The following is a 23150-nucleotide window of genomic DNA, read 5'->3' on the forward strand; positions in this document are numbered from 1 at the left end:
AGACTCGCATCGCTCTTTCTCTCTTGCGTTTATTATGAAAATAATATTCAAAAGTAAATGTTTTGCAAATATTTCAAATGTTTGCTAAGTATTTATATAAAATATACGACATATATTTTGTGCTCCTAAAGTTGTTACATTACATACAAACGTTATGTAACAGTTATATACTTGTTCTGTAACCATGTTTGATGTATATGTATATGTATATATCAATATAATTAATCCGGTTTTCTAATTAATTCCAGGTTTGTCTCCTAGGAGGCGCGATTGGAGAAAATTTCACCTCAGACGAGAATCTCGAAATGTCGGAGAGGAGAAATCGCGATAACAGGATACAGCTGCAAGTGAGTGACAAGGATTTGTTCATATTGTATTGATAAACACAATTTCCAGTTAATAACTTTTCTACAAACTCGGTGTACTGAATTGCTTTAAACTTCACAATATAAATATAATGAGTATAAGGAAGTTCATGGAACTCATGAAATTTCCATTTAAAAATTTGTTTATATATATTTTTAATTTGTTATAAAAAATGAAATTTCATGAGTGTCGGGACATTCCTTATGCCCTCCACATGTATATTGTAAAATTTGGAACTATTTGGTATATCCAGTTTGGAGAAAAGTGTCATAAACGAGACCTTAAGGACATGTTAAAGTGACGTCTCCATTCATGAAACTTTTCTACAAACTGAGTTTACTGAATTGTTTTAAACTACAATATAAATATGAAGAATATAAGAATGGTCTTGGAACTCATTAAATTTTAATTTTTTTATAATTTGTTATGATAAATGAAATTTCGTGAGTGTCGGGACCTCCCTTATAGCCTCCATATTCTCGTTGTAAAGTTTGAAACTAATCAATGCATCCAGTTCGAATATAAGTGTTATAAACAAAACCTCTTTAACGTCACTAACATCCCTTTAATATCGTGATTTATAAATATAATTTCCATTCCCCAATTCACGTCCATTAATCGTCCACTTTATGTTGCTCGGTGTACATAAACACGATTAATAACATCTCTCCTGCCCTGGTAAACAACTCCTCCCCCCACCACCATTAATCCTCCCGCTCCTGTTAATCGTCAGCACTCGACCCCCATTCTCCTTAAGTACGAGGTTACCCGAAGTGGAGTCGCAGTTCGCCGGCGACTTTCGACGGGAGAGGGTCACGTGGCCGCGAAATGGTGGGGGTAAGTGAAGTCGTGGAAGGGTGAAGGGAAGAAGTAGGTTGTCAAGAGGGGTGAGTAGAAGAGAGGGGCGGAAAGAAGGAGAGCAAGAGAGGAGTGGGGACATAGCCAGGGTAAGGTCCAAACGTGTGTATGTATACAGGGTGTAAAAGCTGGTAGTCACGGTTTATGCAGTGCTAGCCTTGTTGAAAAAAGAGTCGAAACGTCCTGTACTATTTTTTCCTACAGTGGATAATTTTCCTGTAATAACTAATTGAAGCACAGTCAATCAATCGCATTCTCCAACGTAATAAGACAGCCGAAGGGCAGCATTTCCGTTGGAGAACGCGATTGATTGGCTGTGCTTCAATTAGTCACTACAGGAAATTTATGCACTGTAGGAAAAAACGGTACAGGACTTTTCGACTCTTTTTTCTACAAGAATAGCGCTACATAAGCCGTAATCACCATTTCTGTGACACCCTGCATATATATACGTGGGTGGTTGGGGGGGTGGTATTTCCCACGTTAGAATAAGGTTAAGGGTGGAGGTAAGCGGTTTCTTAGTGTAAGGCGCTGAGTAATGCCGCGTCCATTTTTTTTTTACCTTGTTTTCGAAAAGGAAGGGATTCCTGTGCCATCTTTCTTTTTCTCGTTTCCACATAGTTTACATACCGTTATAGCCAAACAACCTGTGCACACTTTTCTCCCAACAGTCTTTTGCGTGTCTTCGAACAACAGCGAGTTTCTTGCCGGCGGTATCCTGTATTGACGTTCCCCGAAATAAATGCCTCGTTTCCGTACACGCGGAATCGGCGCGGAGCGCGGAATAAGCTGCTTCCAAGACTGTCCGTGTCTATTCCGTGTGGATGGAAATGAGCCCAAAGAGATATTCCTTTTACATTTCGTTGCCTACTTATTTTAATTTAGTGGCAGAAGTGATACATCATTCCGCGTCCCTGTCGCGTCCCTATCAGGTCCCTATCAGGTCCCTATCAGGTCCCTATCAGGTCCCCATCAGGTCCCCATCAGGTCCCTATCAGGTCCCTATCAGGTCCCTAACAGGTCCCTATCAGGTCCCTATCAGGTCCCTATCAGGTCCCTATCGTGTCCCTATCATGTCCCTTTCCCATCCCTATCCCGTTTATATCGCGTTGATATCGCAATCCTGTCGCATCCCTATCGCATCCCTACCACATCCGTATCGTATCCATATCGTGTCCGTGTCATGTTCGTGTCATGTCCGTGTCATGTCCGTGTCATGTCCGTGTCATGTCCGTGTCATGTCCGTGTCATGTCCGTGTCATGTCCGTATCGTATCCGTATCGCGTTGAAACAGCGTCCTTTCGCGCACGTACCGTATCCTTCCACGAACAAAAACTTGTTGCCTTTATATCGGGATGTTCATATAAATGTGTATCCGCATCCCTTGTCAGTGCTCCAATAGACATACATTTTCCCTTTCATTCCATCCTTCATCTTAACATTTAAATTTCGACTTGTTTCAATGTTTCATGTTTACTTTCGTCTTCATTTTCTTTTTTCCCTCTCCCCCCTTTCGGTTTTTCTCACTCATTCCTTCTCTCTCCCTCTCTCCCTCTTCCTCTCTCTTCCCCTCGCCCCCTCCTTCTCTTCATCTCTTTCTCTGAAATTCATTAGTTGTCTTTTTCTTTTCACGTTCCACTTAACCTACGTTTACAAAACTGGAATTCTCACGAAATTATTTAAGAAAAAGGAAAAGTCGACTCCTGGAATTCCTTCGCATGGAATTACGAAGGAAAAGGAAGAAGCAAATTTACATGACAAGTAACACGCTTTCTAGAAAGAAACGTAACAAATCAATTGTTAGGTTAGGTTAGTATTAGCAGGACCGGAAAGAAATCCATTACTTTTTATCTTAGTAGTAAGTATAAAAAATAATGGATTTCGTTTCGGCCCCCCCCCCCATTTACTTTAGTAGAGAAACACAATTTAAGGTTGATTTGTTATTAATCGTGCTTGAAAATGTTTTTCAATTGTTGAGAATATTACTGGATTTTATAGTAAATAACGTCTATTTTAAAGGAGTTTACCATTCTGGAATTGTTAGGTTACTTTTCAAATATTGTAAACTGAACAATTTGATACTGTAAATACCATTTTTGTTAAAGAAACGCAATTTATTTTTCGATTTACTGCAAATTGGTGGCTGCAAATATTTATTAATTGTTGAAAATACTACTGGATTTTGTGATAAACAATATTTATTGTAAAGGGTTTTACCATTTTGAAATTGTTAGCTTACCTTTTAAATATCGTTGAATCTTATTGTTCCACGGAGAGAAGATGGTAATATGAATTAGTTAACAATGTTGAAGGAACGCCAATTTATTGTTCGATTTACTGTAAATTGGGAGCTGCAAATAGTTTTTTTATTTGTCGAAAATTCTACTGGATTTTGTATTAAACAACATTTATTGTAAATGTTGGAATAGTTGGGTTATCTTTGAAATATTGTTAACTATTGTAAAGCATCCTCGGGTTTCGGAACCTTCGGTGAAAATTTGAATGATCATTTTCCTTCCCAAATCTCTCACTCCGAAATTCAGAACCGTCGCTGCTGCCTCCGGTTACGTATCAATCGAATTTCTCAGCGCCTCCCATATCACCTTAATTAACAATTTGAAGTCTTTGTTCTTGAGTCGAACGTAAATTAGCACGTGACTTAACAATGAAGGTTTCCACCTTCTCCATTGTTGCTGACCTTGTCATTTAGGTTGAAGAGGTCCTTCACTTCCTAAAGGGTAAAAAACGCCGATAAAGGGAACTCGAGACGACTCGATGCGAGGGGAATCGATTAATCGAAATATTAGAAACATTGCCGATTTAAATTTTCCGTAACTCCTCTAGTAGCACAAAATATTTTCCTTATATTTTCAGTATATTGAATACTAAAATGATCAAACATAAGAAATATATTAAAAGTCGAAATAATAATTTAAATCTAGCGAAAATAAAATTGCAAATCGGAATTAGAAATACAATCCAAATAGAAATCGTGATAAAAATGTCAACGTAGCGAAAACTAAAATGAAAATATCCGTATTAGCACAAAATATTTGTCTTATATTTTCTGTATATTTAACGAATATCGTATTTGCGAAACATTTACTTTAGAATATTAATTTTATAGTATTTGGATAAAATTAGCTCCACGTGTTTTCGTAATATTTTTCTTATAGATATCCAAAATGTTTTGTTTAATTTTATTATAAGTATTTTTGAAATAGTATCTGCCGAATACATTAAATATGTATTTTTATTATATGTTTATAAGTTACAAAATATAATTTCGATACACGTTTCTCAATTATTGAAACTAAATATCATATTCAAATTTTCAAGAAATATTTTAGACATCTTCAAATGAAATCTACGAGACGTCTTAAAAAATCTGTCGCTTGAGATAATTAGGAAAGATTAGAAAAAAATCTTTATAAATTATTCTGAGCTTCTAGGGAGTCAGTACACCCAATTCGGAGAAAAGTTTCGTAAACCAGAATCCTTTAACTCCACTTTCACATCACCTTAACACGTTCCGTGCCACGTGTACCACCGATAATGCGCATTTAACCTGGGGTGGTACACAGCGTGGCACGGAACGTGTTAAAAAAAGCGTATTCTCAAATCGATTGATTTGAGGAAAGTTCCACTTCGCCTTAAATGTTCAGTAATTATTGTCTAGACAGTAATGATATCGTTGTAAGTATTATCATCGTTAAATGGAGGTCGAAAAGCCCTCTCCCTTTCCTTTATAAAATTATTATCCGTTCCTAACCTCACTTTTTCCCACTTTCCGCAGTAAATTTGAATTGCCGCTCTCTTTGTGACGTCACGATTCTCACTCGCGCGTGACGACTTCAAAGAGACCGAATTTCGCGTATTTCGTTATTCGTTATTTTGTGTCCCGGGAAATTTCTGTAAATCTCGAGAGAATTTCTCGAGAGATTCGGAAATATTTTCCTTTGGAAATTTCGGACATGATTTTTATTCAATTTTAATGTTTCCTTCCTTTTTTGAATTTTCAGAATTCCTCTGCTTTTTCCTTCCTTTTTCAAATTTACAGAATTCATTAGCGTCTTCTTATTCCATCAGTTTTTAAATTCAGATAATTTATTATTTTTCTTTTTGATTCCTTCTTTTAATTGACAGAATTTGTTACGTTCCTTCCTTTTATAAATTTATAGAAATTATTATCCTCTTATTTTTTCTCCCTTTTTTAATTTATAAAATTAATTATTCTCTTCTTTTCCCAAGCAAAAAAAAATCGTTTTTCCTCCATTATTGATTCGATCACGTTTTCCTCTGTTTAACTTTTACAATTTGATATTTCGTATAATTTTGGAGTTTTGCAAACTGTTATTTCGTGTTTTTAATGCAATTCTTAACACTTTACAAATTGTACGATGCAACAATAATTATTTTGTGATACAAACCAAGCTTTGTTGCATTTATTCCGTTAACCGACTTCTCTTTAATTGTTAACATTCCATTACTCGGTATTTACATGAAATAGTTAACGGCCCATTGTAATACTCATTTTTTCTCTTCGTTCGATCTTTCCATTTGTTGATAATAATTAAAGAATATTTCTTTTGTAAAAGAAACTTCAAGCTTTCATGCATTTATTTCGTTTACCGCTTCCATTATATTCTTCACTTTTCCCATTTGTTGATAATAATTAAAGAAAATAAATTCGAAACGATAAAAGAAGGTCGATCGGAAATTGGTTAAATGAAAATCGATCGACCTCCATTATTGATTCGATCACGTTTTCCTTTAATGGTGGGCGTGACGCCATTAAGTAGAATATTAAATCTCGATTCTTCACTTAATGCCAATTTAACGGAAAATTTATTACTCGATCTTCCGTATCAATATGTAATAATATTTAGAACACTTTATATAATTTTCTGATTTCAGTATTTAATATCATATAAACTAACAATTCGATTTAATAATGGAAGAAACTTTTGTTATTTAACAAAAGCCAGCAATAATCCCGACACAAAATATTTGCCATATATTTTCTATATATTTAACGAATATCGTGTATTTTTTAAATATTTATTAGACGTTTGAAAATTTGGCAAAACATTTACTTTAGATTATTATTTTTATAATATTTCTATACTATTAGCTCCACGTGTTTTCGTCATATTTTTCTTACAGATATGTAAAGCGTTTCGTTTCATTGTAATATGAGTATTTTTTAAATATTATTTGCCGAATACATTGTAAACGCTTCGAAAATATTTAAAATCAACATCACATGTTATGCTACCATAATGAAATATTGCAAACATTTTCACGTCTTTTTTATATCAAATGAAATGACCAATAATAAACGTTAAAGTAAAAAATGTATTTTTATTATCTGTTTATAAATTAAAAAATATCAGTTCGATTCATGTTTATAAATCATTAAGACTAAATATGTCATTGAGACTTTCAAGAAATATTTTAGACATCTTCGAATGCAATCTACGAGACGTCTTAAAAAATCTGCCGGTTGAGATGTTTAGCAAAGATTGTAAAAAAAATTGTTAGAAATTATTCTGTGCTACTAGGGACATGTTTAAACGCTTTATTGTTGTTAATATTCTCGTTTTTCCATGTTAGGGAAATTTCGGAGAGTGGTCCAAGTGGTCTCCATGTACAAGGTATGTGAAAAACATGTACATGTTTTATTTCAATTAGATTTTCAAGAAAAGAAAGTTTTGTTCTTAATTGTGGAAGTTTTAAAATCACTGAATGAGTGGAAAAATCTTAATCAATATATTAGCGATTTTTGCAACAAATCATTAGTGAAAAATGCTGAAATTAGAATATTTATTAATGAAGAAGGTGAATTCTATTCATTTATAACTTCACTTTTCGACTCAGAGGAAACAAAACACAAACATTCAATATTTTAGCGAGTTTTGTAATTAATTACTAATGAAGAATGATAAAATTAGAATTTTTATCAATGAAAAGGGTGAATTTCGTTCAGTTTTACTTTAATTTTTCCAAGTTTTAGCAATTTATCTTCACGTACGAATATTTAAATCCGATATATTTGAAATAATCCTATCAATAAACATTCATATTCCTAATTTGTTTATTACTGTCAATAGATCCTGCGATGGAGGGATTTCGATGCAGCAAAGAAGATGTCGAAGAAAATCCTGCAAAGGAAGACCCTGGAATGTCAGATACAAAGTTTGCAATACTCACGTGAGTATAGACATATGAATAAATAAATATATAAATATTGTGATGTATCGGCAACATTTAATTTCTTTTCTTAGTGGCATTATATTTGTTAAAATTATTCACGCCAATTGTTATAAGATTTTTAAAAAAATGTTTAATTGTGTATCGATTTCTAATTTCCCGTTTTCTCTCTCCTGAGAGAGATAAAGAGCGATAAAAAGAAAAGAAAGAAATTCCGCTTTTTTCCCCCTTTCTCACTCTCTCTATATATAACGTGTAAATTGTCACTCTTGATATCCTTTCCCCCCATTTTATCGAGATTGCAGGATTGCTAGAAATCCTTTTTTATTCCCCCTCGTTCTTTCGTATCGATTTCATGCTTTCGATATCTCGTATCCAGGATTATTGCCCTAACCTCAATTTTTGATTCTCGAACATTTCCTAGTAGCACATAATATTGTATAAATATTGTTTCTAAAATAAATAAAACTTCACAAGCTTCACGTTCTTCCTCATAATTTTCATATATATTTTCAAGTTTAATATAATTCGATTTACCAATTTTGATTTAAGGCTGACTCTTTCATATCATCTTAAGGTGATATGTATATCTGAGTAGTATGTATATCTGAGAAGTCAAATCGTTGGGGAAAGTATCCTCCGAATAGGGTGTACCAATTCGTTTCCAGTTTTACCACGTGAATATGGCGGCCATAAGGTAGGTCCTGAAACACACGAAATTTCATTTTTCATAAGAAAAGTATTGATCTATCATGGACTATGACCAACATGGCATAATCCATGCACATTTTCGATATTTTATGCTTCTTGGAGGCTTAGAATCGAAAATGAAGAGTTCCAGGACGTAGCTCGAGCAGTTTACAATAGAATGCTGTAGAAATGGAATATTACAGCGTCAGATGGGAAAATATGGAAAATACTTTCACCAACGATTGCAAGAGATGGCAATGCTGGCTTGTTCCGTGGCTAACGCGTGTTTTTAGATTTTAGAAAAATATAGTTGCAGCTAAACGTCACACATGGCGACGTTCCTCCTAAGCAGTCGTTGGAATAATAAATCAACGGGATATCAACGATTTTATATCGATCTCTTCATCATTACATTATTGAAATGACATATGGAACACTTCAGTTCGTATAATTATCAACGTAGAGTGCAAAAGACTTCAACATAAATATAAATGTCGATAACGTGACGCGCCAACTTATGTTACCACTTGAGTATTCAAAATAATGTTACCGCCAAAAAGGGTATAGATCAATTTTAATTTATCGACCTCGATTAAATATCTCAGCGCCTTTCATATCATCTTAAGGGAACGCGAAAGTGGCGTCAAAGAGGTCTCGTTTATGAAACTTTTCTTCGAATTAAGTGTACCGAATCGTTCCAAACTTCAAAATGTGAACATGGAGGCTGTAAGGAAGGTTCTGACAACCTAGAAATCAAATTTTTCAAAAATTTGTTTATTTATGTTTTCAAACTTGTGTATAAAAAATGAAATATGATGGGTGTCAGGACCTTCTCTATGGCCTCCATACTCTCATCGTAAAGTTTGAAATGATTTGGTACACCCAATTCGGAGAAAAGTTTCATGAACCATTGACTTCCGGGTGCGGATCAGCGACCGGGCGGCGTCGCCGTAGGTCGACCCTTGCCAGAAAGCGCGAGGTCGCGGGTGGCTCCGTTCGGCCCTGATTCGCGTGGCCCTGGCGCCCATAGGCGGCGGCGGGGCGAGACTCCTCTGGCACTGCTACAGCTGGAGCAAAGGTCCCTCGCAGGCGCCCTTGTCCGAGATGTTGACGCTCCTTCGTGCCCGCACTTGCCCCGCCGCCAGGACGCCTTGATGGTTCTATCTAATCTATACGACTTACAAACTAAAAAATGTAATGAATAAAAACAGCGTAAATAAGCCGAGGAGTCTGCTTGGTCTCGAGCGTCGAGCGTTCTAAAAAAAGGTTTATGAAATAAAATAAAATGAAATGCTGTTTCCCTACTTTCGGCAATTATTTAATGCCTTGCCAAAATTGAGATAACATACTATCCCTGGGATGATCGACCACAAAGGGCATTGTCCCAATTGTGAAAGGTTAATTCGCAACTGAATAATTTGAAACTTCAGCGTGTGATTTTGAAAACTCGAAGGAAGATTGCGATACTCATCAAATTTCGTTTCTCAGTAAAAAATTGTTTTCATTAATTCCAGACTAGAACCAAGAATACATTTTTTTAAATGAAATTTTATAACCATCGCATTCTTTCTCATAGCCTCCATATTCACATTTTGAGGTTCAAAACAATTCGACACACGTATATAAATAAATTTTAGAACGTGTAATTTCATATTAAAATTCATTATTAAAATTCCACAATCATATCTCATATTCATGTATATCATCATATACACATTCCATACACATATATTTACATACATCCTATCCTCATCATACCTATACTGATATATCAACCATATTTGTATGTACATTATATACATATTTACATTAACATTAACCTATTTCTACATTCGCAGCTCTGCCCCTCCCTCTCCCCGTCCCTTTCCCCTCCTCCTTGCGCCTCCCTCTCACTGTCCTCTCCCCCCTCCCTGTTTTCTTGGTCCCCCCACCACGATGCCTCAAGACCATGCGCGCGTATCTGCCGCGGGCAGCCAATCAGAGCGCAGCTCGACGAGGAAACAGCCAATCAGGAGGGAGATATGGAAGAGGAGGAGGAGGAGAGGGGGGAAGTCGAAGTCGAGGAGAAAGTGGAAGATGGGACGAGGTGTGGGGAAGGCGGAGGAGGAGTTTGTATCGGAGGGGAGTGCTTGGTGAGTTTTTATTTAGGGAATTGTTAACGGTGGTAATGGTTTTTTTTTCATTGTTTAAGGGGATATTTGAGGGTGGAACTGAGTTTTGAAGACTTTACGCGATTCATGGCGAATTTTGGCAATTTTACGCGACTTTAGGAGCTGAGGGGTTAAGGCTGTGCGAAAGGGACGACAGAGGGCTCGTTTAGGAAAGTTTTATGCGAGCTGGATGTATAGATTTGTTTTAAACGTGAAAGTGTAAATGTAGTGGGTATGAGGGAGGTCCTGAAACTCGTGAAATTTCAATTCTTTTTTAATTTGCTTGTAGATATTTTCTAAATTTATTGTAAAAAATGAAATGTCATGACCGTCAGGACCTTCCTTATAGCTTCCATATTCCAGTTGTAAAGTTTTAATCGATTCGGTACACTCAGATATAAATAATAATGATTTACAATGAAAAGATATATCATTGCCTTTGAAAATAACAATTTTCAATAAAGTCGATTTAAAATCGGATTTTTCTTTGAAATTTCCATTGGACCCAATTCCGACTAATCAGCCTCCGCGTTTACACCGCCTCAGCCAATCACAGCTCGTTTCCCCTGCCGCAGCCCGTCGGCTGCGATCTGAGGATCGGGGAAAAGCAAATCGACCAATGCGGAGTCTGCGGAGGAAACGGATCGACTTGTCGAGAAGTCGATAGACGAATGGAATGGCGATTGGAGCCGATCGACGAGTGCTCAAAATCTTGCGGGGGTGGTGAGCAATTAACAATTCATTATTAGATAATAATAATGCCAGGAAAGGTTTAAAAATTGCAGATTTTAGCAAGGAGGAAAAAAAATCGTTAGGGTTTGAAGAAAATCTGTAAAATTTACGGATTTTTTACGTTCAAATTAAGCATATGAGATTATTACTGTTGCCGTTTCGATTAAGCTTTTGTTACGCAAATCAGTAAAAAGTGGAGATGTTTATTTATAACAATTTAAATATTTGGAAGGGTTACTCCACAGTTTTACTGTCAGATACTTTGTTTAAACAAATGTTAGTTTATTTAACTGACTTAATTCCCAAGACTTTCCATTTACGCGAATCCCATTTATTCTCCCATCCATATTTACCAGAGCAGTTCTCGATAGTTTCGAATGTTCTCCGCGATGGATAACAAGAACAAGAACAATCTCGTTTCAGGCAAACAACTCGCCGTCGCCGTTTGCACTTCCGTCAGTTCGACGGAAATCGTCGACGAGTCGAGTTGCGATCCCGACGAGAAACCAGAGAAGAAGATGGTAGACTGCAATGTGCATTCTTGTTCCACCAAGTGAGTTTCTTTTCTTTGCTCTGTGGGATTATTGCGCGTAACAACGCATCGAAATGCGTCAAATCTTATTCATACAATCTTCTGACATTTTTCTAATGTCGCATTTCACCCAAAAAAAATTCTAAAAATTAATAATCCTGATTAATATTCTTGTCATCTTGTTGTTGATTTCTTGTTTGTTTTCAGATGGATAGCGGAACAATGGAGCGAGTGCAGCTCTTCTTGCGGGGGGGGAACAAGAACAAGAAACGTACTTTGTATCGAGGAAGGCGGAAACGAAACTACTAACGAGGTGAGATGAGAATAAATATGATAATGTTATTAAGGAGTTGTTAAGGTGGCGGCAAAGAGTTCTCATTCATGAATCTTTTATACAAACTGGGTCCTTGTAACATATAATATTTTATAAATATTTTATTTAACGAAATTTCATGGGTGTTAGAACTTTCCTTATAGCCTCCATGTTTATGTTGTAAAGTTTGAAACGATTCAGTACATCCATTTCAGAGAAAGGTGTCATGAACTCTTCAGATGCTACTTTACATCCCTTTAATTTGTGTTTGTTTTTAGCTGCCGGAGGACATGTGCGACGTTTCACATAAACCTAAAGAGAAGGAGAGCTGTAATGCTGTATCCTGTCCCATGTGGGAGATTGACGAATGGAGTCACGTGAGTTTGTTAAGTATTTAGTGCGTGTAGATACAGATTTAGTTCCGCATTTAATTAGTAATACGATAATAATTTGCGTAAAACCCTCCCTCAATTTACGCGGTAAATTATAACACGATTTACTAGTAAAATGGTAAAAACCTTTACTATAAATTACTATTTTTACTTTACTTTACTACAAAGTTCGTACAAAAGCCAGTAACATACTGAATAATTAAAAAATATTTGCAACCACCAATTTACAGTAAATCAAAGTATAAATCGCGTTCCTTAACAAAAATGGCATGAACAATCTCAAATTGTTCAGTTGATTATCTCTTTCTCTCTCGTTGTCAGTGTATGCCGTACGATTCCCTCTGTTTCATTCTTGTATGGCCCCCTCCCATTCTATCCGGACCATGTATATACGAGCGCGCTCGGCTCTCTGCTCAGTGTTCGGCGAGCTGCGGTCTCGGATGGAGCACCAGACGCGTGGAGTGCAGAGATGCGGAGGGGCAGCTATCTTCGGACTGCGACGAGGCGGATAGGCCCAGGGAGGAGAAGGAGTGCAGGGGGGACTGCGACACCGGTCAGTATATATACAGGGTTATTTGGTTTTATGCCAACACGAAATGTAGACGTATCGTATACGTATACGTATATTAATACATTCAGTGCCGAAACAAATGACGAGTACACTGTCGTACACCAACCGTGGGGCGTATACGCCCCACGCGGCACGGAACGTGTTAACTATCTACAGATATCTATAAGATGTATAAACAGGACTATATATTATACGTATATTGACCATCCTATAAGATGTATAAAATAAGGCTATATGACCGTCTAATATATGTGTTTCTGGTAACTGTATATGTAAGAAAGTAAAATGAATTGGATTAACCCGTTAATGGGACAATTTTTAACCGTATCGGGAACAATAATTTTGAACGGATAGGCTTCTGTAACTTTAAGGTGTTATGAAAGGATCACTCTATGCATTAAGGTGATATGAAAGTGGCGTCAAAGAGGTCTCTTACATGTATAGAATAACCCTTTCATATTACCTTAAGGCTCTTATTTTTCTCCGTGTATACTCTTTTTTTTTTTATATATTAAAGATGGCGAATCCAGTCAACCAGCTTTGCAGTCTTTCCCTCCACCGCCGATACCGGAGAAATTAATAGACCAGCCAATTCCCTCCGAATCGACGTGAGTTTATTTATAATTAATTATTTAATGATAATGACAATGAGTCTCGATAACATAGAGGCTATAAGGAAAGTTCGGATACCCATGAAATTTGATTTTTTATTATACAATTGTTAAATATCTATAAATCAATGTTTAAAAAGTGAAATTTGACGGATGACAGGACCTTTCCTACAGTCTCTGTATTAAATTTGAAGTGTTTGAAACGATTCGATGCTCCCAGATTAAAGAAACTTTTGGCAAGAATACGGTTTCCGTGGCGTCAAGGATTGACACTTGATAATGGTTGTGTACGATATGAACAAACATCATCTCAAAGGAAACGTTGATATCTCAATTAGTTTGGGAGATATTGATTATTTTCTTTGATTTTAGACATATTAATTGTTTAAAATATCTGGAATACAATACGTGATACAATAAAATCTCATACAGCCTTCTCGATAGAAAATGTGATTCCCTACAAGAAAGATGATATGCTTTTTTATCGTATCTTGCATAGCTTTTTAGATATAATGGATTCAGTTGAAAATGTCTATTGACACAACAATTATGTCAAATTATTCGAAGAAATATGTAAGATACTAGAGAACACAATAGAACCTTTTTTTGTAGGGAATTCAATTTTCTACAAAACTGCTTCTATGTATTTTTTTTTGTATTATTTTATTATATCTCGCACAGTATTCCAGGTGTTAAAACAAAATTTAATATCTAAATTCAAAGAAAACAATTAATATATCTCATACTAATTGAGATATCAACTTTTCCTTTGAGCTGATGTTTGTTCAGATCATACACAATTATAATCAAGTGTCAAACCTTGGCGCCCCGGAAACCGTAATCTTGTCAAAAGTTTCGTACATGAGTCTTACACATCCCCTTAAGGTGATAAGAAAGTGACGACACAGAAGTCTCGTTTATTGAACTTTTTCTCTGAACTTTCTGAACTGGGTGACTTGAATCGATTGAAACTTTACACTTTGAATATGGAGGCTATAAAGGAAGTCCTGACATCCATGAAATTTCCAATTTTTTTTTAATTTGTTTATAGACATTTTTAAAATTTTGTATAAAAAAATGAAATTTCATGGGTGTCGAGACCTTCCTTATACCCTGCACATTCACATATTAAATTTTGAAACGATTTCCTACACCCAATTCGTGGAAAAGTATCATAAACATTACCACTTTGACGTCACTTTCACATCCCCTTAAAGTATTTGAAGAAACCCTTGTCTAAAATTAATAAATAAATCCCCGCCACTATAATTATATTATGTCACATTAAAAACGTCTTTTACATATTCCTCAATCTAATGCTTAATCAGAATTCCTGAAAAAACCTGAAAAAACCTGAAAAAACCTGAAAAAACCTGAAAAAATCCTGAAAAATTCCTTCTTTCATCAATAATTCTGTCTTCAAGCTTCATCCCCGAGGACTGGTCTCCCTGCAGCGCGACCTGCGGCGAAGGAGTTCGTCACCGGGAAGTACGCTGTAAAATTTTTCTGGAATTCTCCAGAACAGTCGCTGAACTTCCGGACCGACAATGTTCAGGTCCAAAACCAGTAGAGACCGAGAAATGCGAAATTCAGCCCTGCGAGTTCCTGGAGAACGAATTGTACAGAATGGACGGCGGTTATGAGGAGAACTTCAAGGAGAACTTGAAGGGCTACGAGGGAAGTGTTAGGGTTGCTGCCGGAAGTGGAGTGCAGACTACTTATTCCTGGAAGGAGATGGGGTACACTCATTGCAGTGCTACTTGTCTGGGAGGTGAGGATTGGGAAAGGAAAATGGTGATCGTCTTAAGGTGGGATGAGAAGATCATTTATATTTATGAAACTTTTCTCCAAACTAGGTGCACCAAATCATTTCAAAGTTGAATATGTGATTATGGAGATTCTAAGAAATAATGTGGTGCTCATAAAATTTCATAAAAAAAAATGTAGCTTTGGTTCTAGTCTGGGATAAATAAAACATTGTGACGAGCCGTATCGCTCGGACCCATACGCCTGAGTCCAACCTACCCAAAACGCGTGAACAGTTCGACCGAGCACCGTAGAGCAAATGCGATAGTATGCACCGCGGCCGCTATGCGGCGACCCACGGCCCTTGTCTCCCGCAGGCGCGCCAACCTCACGGGATATACGAGTTTCAAATGATTCAGTGAACCCAGTTTGGAAGAAAGTTTTATCAATGTTTTGACGTTTTAAATACATAGAATGACCCTTTCATATCACCTTAACAATTTGTTAATTTATTTTCCAGGAGTCCAGGACCTAATTATTACTTGTGTAAGGGACGATACGGGGAAAGCTGTGATGCCATTGTTCTGCACTCAGGAAACAAAACCAGAATCCCGAATAAGGACTTGCAATGATCATCCTTGTCCTCCCAGGTAAGGGTAATTTTTAATAAATTCCATCAGCTCAATTGTCATTAGGTTAGGCTAGGCGGAATAAATAAAAAAATAAATAATGTTTAGAGCGGGGGGTATTTATTCAGGAAATCGTGGATTTTGATACTCAAAATCACATAGATGTCACTGGAAATCGTTGCAAATCATTAGAAATCGGTGGAAATCGTTAAAAATAGATGGAAGTCATCTAAACGCTGTTACAATTTTAAGACCGAACGTCACTTTTTACTGAATCGCATTGTTTATCATTAAAAAAAAATCAAAGGCAACTGCGAGCGGTTATTCACTCAGAAAATCATAGATTTTAACCCTGAAAATCCCCCATTCCGTCCTAACCCCTCCACAGGTGGAACTATAGCAAATTCTCGGAGTGCATGTCGCCCTGCGGAATCGGCATCCAGACTCGTGATGTCAACTGCATCCACGAGGTGACCAGAGGCGCCGCTAATGCGGTGCCCGTGCCGAGCCACATGTGCCCCCAGCCTCCGCCAGTGGACAGGCAATATTGTAATGTCTGGGATTGTCCGGTTAAGTGGAGGACCGGGGAATGGAGCAAGGTAAATTAATCCAATATTCCTTAAGATATTTACGCGTTTACATGTACTCAAAGACGTTTATAACCTTGTAGATAAATATATACCGTACATTTGTATCATCCTCCGTATTGGAAACATTCAATTCTAAACAATTTTGTGTACAAGCGCTAAATTAATTAAATATTCCTTAAGATATTTTCGTGCTTATATGTGTTAAAACAGATTTATAACTTAACGGATATAGATATCGTACATCTGCGGCATCTGCCATTTTGGAAATGTACTTTATTGGTTCTCTACGATTTTCTACAGTAAACTACATGGTTTACGTAATATACATGAATAACCTCGAAAAATTCGGAATTACCCAACCCTGTGGCCACGTAATCACAAGAAGCCGGTTGGACACGTCGTCACGTGACGTCATGAGCATTGCCACGTGATCATGTAAAGTTACCATGGAGACCTGACACGAACAGATCGTAGACGTATAATACATGGACCGCTCACTCCTTATGCTTGAATACAGCTTTGATTGGATCTAATAGAACGGTAAGAGAATGAAAACTGGCCCGATCGGGTCTACGCTTGTCTGCGCAACAGGAGTTCGCAGTGAAGTAATTTGCGTACATACATATATATATATATATATATTGCTGTCAACCAACTGTCAACAATTTATTGCGCATTCGACCTGCGCACACAAGCATAGACCCGATCGGGCCGCTTCTCGTTCTCTCCCCGTTCTGCAGGCGGCCGATAAGCAGTCCATGTATTATGTTCGTAGAATAGATAGTAAAGAAAAAGTAAATAAAATAAAATAATGTAACAAAATTACGCATTATTCTGCAGTGCTCCCACACCTGCGGAGGAGGGACGAAGACTCGTTCCGTGATCTGCGAGCAGGTCATGGCGCAGGGGAGGGTGCAACCCCGTCCCCCTTCCTCCTGCCCACGTCAGAAACCGGCGGTTCACAAACCTTGCAACACGGCGCCATGCCACTCCGTCGGCCCCGCCCCCCGGCCAATCATAACGCGGGAGAACGGCAGCTTCGACCAGGTGAGACATTTATATACTCTCTTTGTCCTTTGTGACAGTGTTGCCGATTTAAAGTATTTTACAATGAATCTGGATTTTGTAAAACCTATTTAGTGCACTGTTGCCAATTTAGCGTGCTTACCGATGGATCTGATTTTTTAAAAATCTGTTTAGTGCAGTGTTGCTAAATCTGGATTTTCTGAAACCTGTTTAGTCCAATGTTACCAATTTAGCTTATATTCCGATAGATCTGGCTTTTCCGAAGCATCGAAATAACCAATGATTATGTAAATTTACATGGGTATTTTTAACAGTGCAGGATTATTTAACCGAAATCTGTTTACAGGAGAACGTCAGGACGAAGGTCGACGTCAAGGTTGGGGGAGAGGCCAGGGTGTTCCAGGGGACGAGGGTCGTCAAAATCAGATGTCCCGTCAGGGGATTCAACAGGTTAGAATAGATTTTCACCACTACCCTGACTACGTCTTGCGACGGAGATCCCGCGCCCGCGGCTGCGATTCGCAGGATCGGTGTTCCGTCGTCAAACCTTTCACCGAAGTCCGGATCGGGTAGCGGAATCGCTTCCCCGATCCTGAAAGGGTACTAGTCGGGTTTCACCGCTCGACTCGCCATTTTACCGATTTCCCTGTCCGACCGGCTAGCTCCCTGCTAATCGGAAAGGAGGTGGATGGTAGAGTCTGCGCAGTGAAAACTCTGGAGCCATAAGCAATAACCAACCAACCAACCATAGTGAAAGTTATGAAATAGCAAACGTTCACTTCTAGAATTTTCACTAAATTCGAATTATAGAATTGACTCCTAGAACGTCAGATAAAGTAATTGCAATATCTCAGAATTTTAGAAATACCACTTGATTTTTGAAAAATAACGTCACAATTGTAAGGGGGCCTCGCGAGGAGCTATTGCTCCGAATGCGAGGTTCCTCTGCAGAACGTCTGCGAGACTCCGCGACCTCGCGGAGGACCCGGAAGGAAGTGAGCGTGGTGACGGGGGTCGTCGCGATCCGACCCCTTAGTCTGCGTCGAGCCCGCACTCGAGTCTCGATTAGCAGTTGTCCGCTGGAAGTAGAATTTCCGAAGTTGTTGAAGAGGTCCGTTTCGACCTCAGGGTAAGCGTCGATTTTCGTCCGAGACGGTTCGGTGAAGCGCTGTGCGGGCGTGCGTGCGCCGGAGACCTACGGGGACGGTGGCGGAGTCCACCCCCAGGCCGGCCGCACGCAGAAACGACCGGGACCGGGCGCCCGAAGGGAGTGCTTCGGGGGCGGTGAGTCGCGTACGGCGGAGTTCGTTCAAGACGTTAGGAGCCCCCGCGGGAAAACACTCGCGCCGCCTCGTGGAAGGTTTGAGGGCTCCCGAGTGAGGGAGATACGCGGGCGGGCATTGGTCTCGCCTCTGTACTTTGGGCTGGTTTTTTACTTATTTTCTTTAAATCAAATTTACGTATAGTCTATATGGCGGGTTTCTTTCCTCGTACCTTCCCTTGTCCTTTCTGCAAGCGCCCGCAGTAGCCAGAAGCCACCCCCTGTCCGACTAACAGAGAGCTAGCCGGTCAGACAGGGTAACCGGAAAAAGAGCGAGTCGCCCTTGGAGAATCGGAGAAGCAATTCCGTTACCCGATCCGAATTTCGGGAAAAGGGGCTAAGTTTGTCGGCGGACTACCGGTCCTACGATCCGAAGTTGCTGACCGCAGGATGGGTAGCCGTTGCACAATATATAAATGTAAATATAATATATTATTTGTTAACTGTTTTAGATCGAGAATTGTGTGGATGAAAGATGGAAATGACCTCAAGAAATCCAGACGACTCAAAATCAACAAAAAGGGAGCTTTGAGGATATTCGATGTCAATTACTCCGACAGTGGAACTTATACTTGCATCGGTATATGTTAATTAATTAATTAATTAATTAACTGACACAACTATCGGCATGAGATTGTCAATTCTTATTTACATTTGTTTTGCATTATTAAAGCTGGCCAGTCGCAGGCAGATTTTCACCTGCGAGTGAAAATTCCTCCCAGAGAGCAGATGAGCAGCGAAGAAGTTCTTCGGTTTGGAAATACAGTTCAACATCAACAAAATGTTAATTTGGAGTCGAGTCAGAACTCGGATGAGAGTCAACGAATCAGCAGTGCAGGTAAATAAACAAATATATAAATATGAAACTGTCTCAATAAAAAAATTATATTTCCTGTTCTAATCGCGTCGCTTCGCAATTTCATGTTATAGCGATGTAAACTGGTGTCAAAAATGTTTTATTTCAGAAACTTTTCTCAAAATTAGGTTTACTGAATAGTTTCATACATGGAAATGTGAATATGGAGGGTATAAGAAGGGTTGTAAAACTCGCAGTTTCATTTTTTATAACGAATTAAAAAAATATCGACGAACAAATTTAAAAAGAAATTGAAATTTCATGAGTTTTAGGACCTTTCATATTTATATGGTAAAGTTTGAAACGATTCGGTATAATTCGGAGAAAAGTTTCATGAATAAAACATGTTCGATGCCACTTTCACATAACCTTAAAAAAAGCGTTATATTTGAATCGACCGATTTGAAGAAAGTTCGACATCACCTTAACTCTTTGAGGTACGGTGGTATTAAAAACGTCCCACCTTTTAATGCATGAATATGCACGGTGGGATATAAATTCCGTGGCTCAAAGGGTTAAGAGGATATGAAAGAGTCAGCCTATATATATATCCGAGAAGTCAAATCATTGGGGAAAGTATTTTCCAAATTGGGTGTACTGATTTGTTTCAAATTTTACCACGGGAATATGCAGGCCCTAAATTAGGTCTGAAAACACAAGAAATTTCATTTTTCATAAGAAATGTATTGATGTATCATGGACTAGAACCAACATGGCGTAATCCGTGCACGTTATCCATGTTTTACGCTTCTTGGAGGCTTAGAATCGAAAATGAAGAGTTTCAGGACCTAGCTCGAACAATTTAGAGTACCACAGAAATGGAATATTACAGAGTCACATGGGAAAATGTGGTAAATACTTTCACCAATGATTGCAAGAGAATGCTGGCTTGTCCTGCGGTTAACGCATGTTTTTAGAGCAAAAATTTAGTTTGCAGCTAAATGTCTCAGATGGCGACGTTGGTTCGTTAAAACAGTCATGCATTCATGGGGTTTCGGCTGTTTTATATCGATCTTTTTATTATTACTTTACCGAAATGACATATAGAACCCTTCAGTTCATATAATTCTCAACGTAGACTGTAAAAGACTTCAACATAAATATAAATGTCGGTAATGAGACGTGCCACTTGAGTATTCAAAACGGCATTACCACCAAAAAGGATATAGATGAATTTTACTTTATCGCCGTTAATTAAATTTCTTAGCGCCTTTTGTATCCTCTTAAATCTTCAATATCTCTTTATTAATTATTATCATTGTCTACACAGTAATATCTCTGTAAGTATTATCATCGTGAAATGAAGGTTGAAAAGATCTCTCCCCTTCTTTTAGAAAATAATTAGCCTTTCCTAACCTCACTTTTTTCGCACTTTCTGCAGTCAGTTTCCTTCCTTATATCTTCCACATTCACATATTACATTTCGAAACGATTCCCTACACTTCATTCAAAGAAAAGCATCATAGACAAAACATCTTCATTGCCACTTGTGCATTCTCTTAAGAGTACTATAGCACATTACAGCCTAAACATTACATATGTAAATAAACAATATCCATCAATCATGTATTAATTATCTTCAGCTGCGGCTCATGTTCCCTTTTCATTCGGAAGTGACGATCTTAGTCACGAAGCTCGACCCGAAGGATCGATCCTGAAAAAGAGACCCAGGAAGACGAAACAGAAACCAAGTCCTCTTCCTCCGGAGTCGACAATGGGAGGGGAAAATTCTGTAACTTCGATGCATGAGGTACGATAAAGGATTCGTTAAATTGGAGGTTAATTTCTACGTTTTAAGATTAATTCTTATCTGTTTAACTACACATTCACCCCTCTGTAAGCTTAATTGTGAAAATTGATTTAGTTTTTGCAAATGCTATTCTAACCTCAATTCTATTACTTCTTTTTCTCACTTGAACACGATTTTGAGGTTAACTGTCTTTTACAATAAATTTCATATTCACAATTCGCATCCTATCTTCAATTCTAATATTTACACTCCTCTTTTTCATTTTAAGGTTAAATCTATTTTGAGATCAACTCTCATTTCTTTAATTACATTTTTCCCCATCTAGAAATCAACTTCCTTTAGAAATCGATTTTATTCTAATAATTCCCAACCTACTTTCCATTCACAGTAGCACTTGGTTGCACTTTCTCCCTGCTATAACTGTTCTAAACTCACTTTAGTATTAACACTTGTCTTTCGCAACTTTTTCCCGTCTTTTAAATCTTCAGCCGGGATTTCATGAATCCGTCGAGTCGACTGCGACTTCTGGAGCTTCGAGACTTGCCCCTCACTTGAACAGACTAATTTCTAACCTAAAAGTGAGTAGTCAAATGAACTTTATTTATTTATTTATCTATTTATTTATAGAGTGTGTGAGGAATTAATTATGTATGCTTTTGATTTTAAATATTGACTGAGAATATTTATGTCCACCGTTGCATACTATTTATGTATTGTTTTTAATAATGGACTTCATTTAAGTACTTTGAAGTGTATTTATAATTTCGTTTTCGAGGAATTTTGGATTAAAGCCTGAATTTTGTTATGCTTTTGATCTCAAATATTTGTTCGCTATTGTACAACGTTTATATATTGTTATTAACAATGGGCTTTAATAAAATTAAAGTGTACAGTCACAGACATTAAACTTCAAATTATATTTTCGTTTTTCAGAAATCTGAATTAAAGCCTTAATTTTGTGTGCTTTCGATTTTAATATTTATTTTCACCATTGTACAATATTTACATATTGTTATTAACAATATACTCTACTAAAATAAAATTATAATTTCGTTTTTCAGGAACTCTGGCCATTTCAAAGTGATTCTCAGTCTGCAAAAAACACAAAAAAAATAACATCTGCGTTAAGTTTAACAAATGTTTCCGAGGTAAACAATTCGAGAAGTGAAGAAGATGAAAATATTCAAAATGAAGAAAATGGCGATAATGCAAATCCTGAAAATATTGAAAAAAATGAAAATCCTGATAATGTTGAAAAACGTGAACATATTGAAAATGAAGAAAATGAAGAAATTGAAGAAAATGAAGAAAATGACGAAAATGACGAAAATGTCGACAATGCCGAAAATGTTGAAAATGTCGAAAACGTCGAAAATGTCGAAAAACATGAAAATTCCGAAAATGAAGAAACGAAAAAAGCGAATCAAGAAATTGAGAGAAATTACGATTATTATAAGAATTTTAATTTCAACATTAATGCAAATAATGGTAACAATACCGAGTTAACAATCCACGAGTTAAATGTTAAAAATTCTTCGGAATTTCCGTTAAATTCGATAAGTTTGAGTTTTAATAATTTTGAGAATTTTAGCGAAATTAATCTTTTTAACAAGTCGGAGAAATTTGAAAACTCAAGAGAGGATTTGGAGGATTCAAATTCGACGGAATATGGAAATAAACTGCAGAAAGGTTAGTTAATTATGTGTTTATTTATTATTTACCTGTACCGTAAGTGTGTATTGTTCCTAGTAGCACAAAATAGTTACATTACATTTTATGTATATTTAACAAATATTGGGCGTTT

General features: G+C 37.3%; 1 protein-coding gene across 1 annotated transcript; it reads left to right on the forward strand.

Annotated features, from left to right (window-relative positions):
* Positions 1 to 265: 265 nt before the first annotated feature.
* Positions 266 to 22546, forward strand: LOC105698355 (ADAMTS-like protein 1; the record flags this gene model as incomplete). The annotated part of the gene is given in 20 exon segments (XM_023433376.1): positions 266 to 347; positions 6841 to 6881; positions 7338 to 7437; positions 9966 to 10259; positions 10853 to 11000; positions 11433 to 11562; positions 11749 to 11854; positions 12133 to 12231; positions 12568 to 12799; positions 13335 to 13425; positions 14853 to 15199; positions 15695 to 15824; positions 16192 to 16402; positions 17234 to 17440; positions 17766 to 17869; positions 19193 to 19320; positions 19414 to 19578; positions 21180 to 21346; positions 21835 to 21924; positions 22408 to 22546. Coding segments are annotated over 20 exon segments (2971 nt in total), but the record flags the coding sequence as incomplete, so codon positions are not given.
* Between the last annotated feature and the right edge of the window lie 604 nt (positions 22547 to 23150).

Source organism: Orussus abietinus, unplaced genomic scaffold (genome assembly GCF_000612105.2).
Source record: "Orussus abietinus isolate OABI.00-Male unplaced genomic scaffold, Oabi_2.0 scaffold737, whole genome shotgun sequence".
In the NCBI taxonomy this organism is placed as follows: Eukaryota; Metazoa; Arthropoda; class Insecta; order Hymenoptera; family Orussidae; genus Orussus; species Orussus abietinus.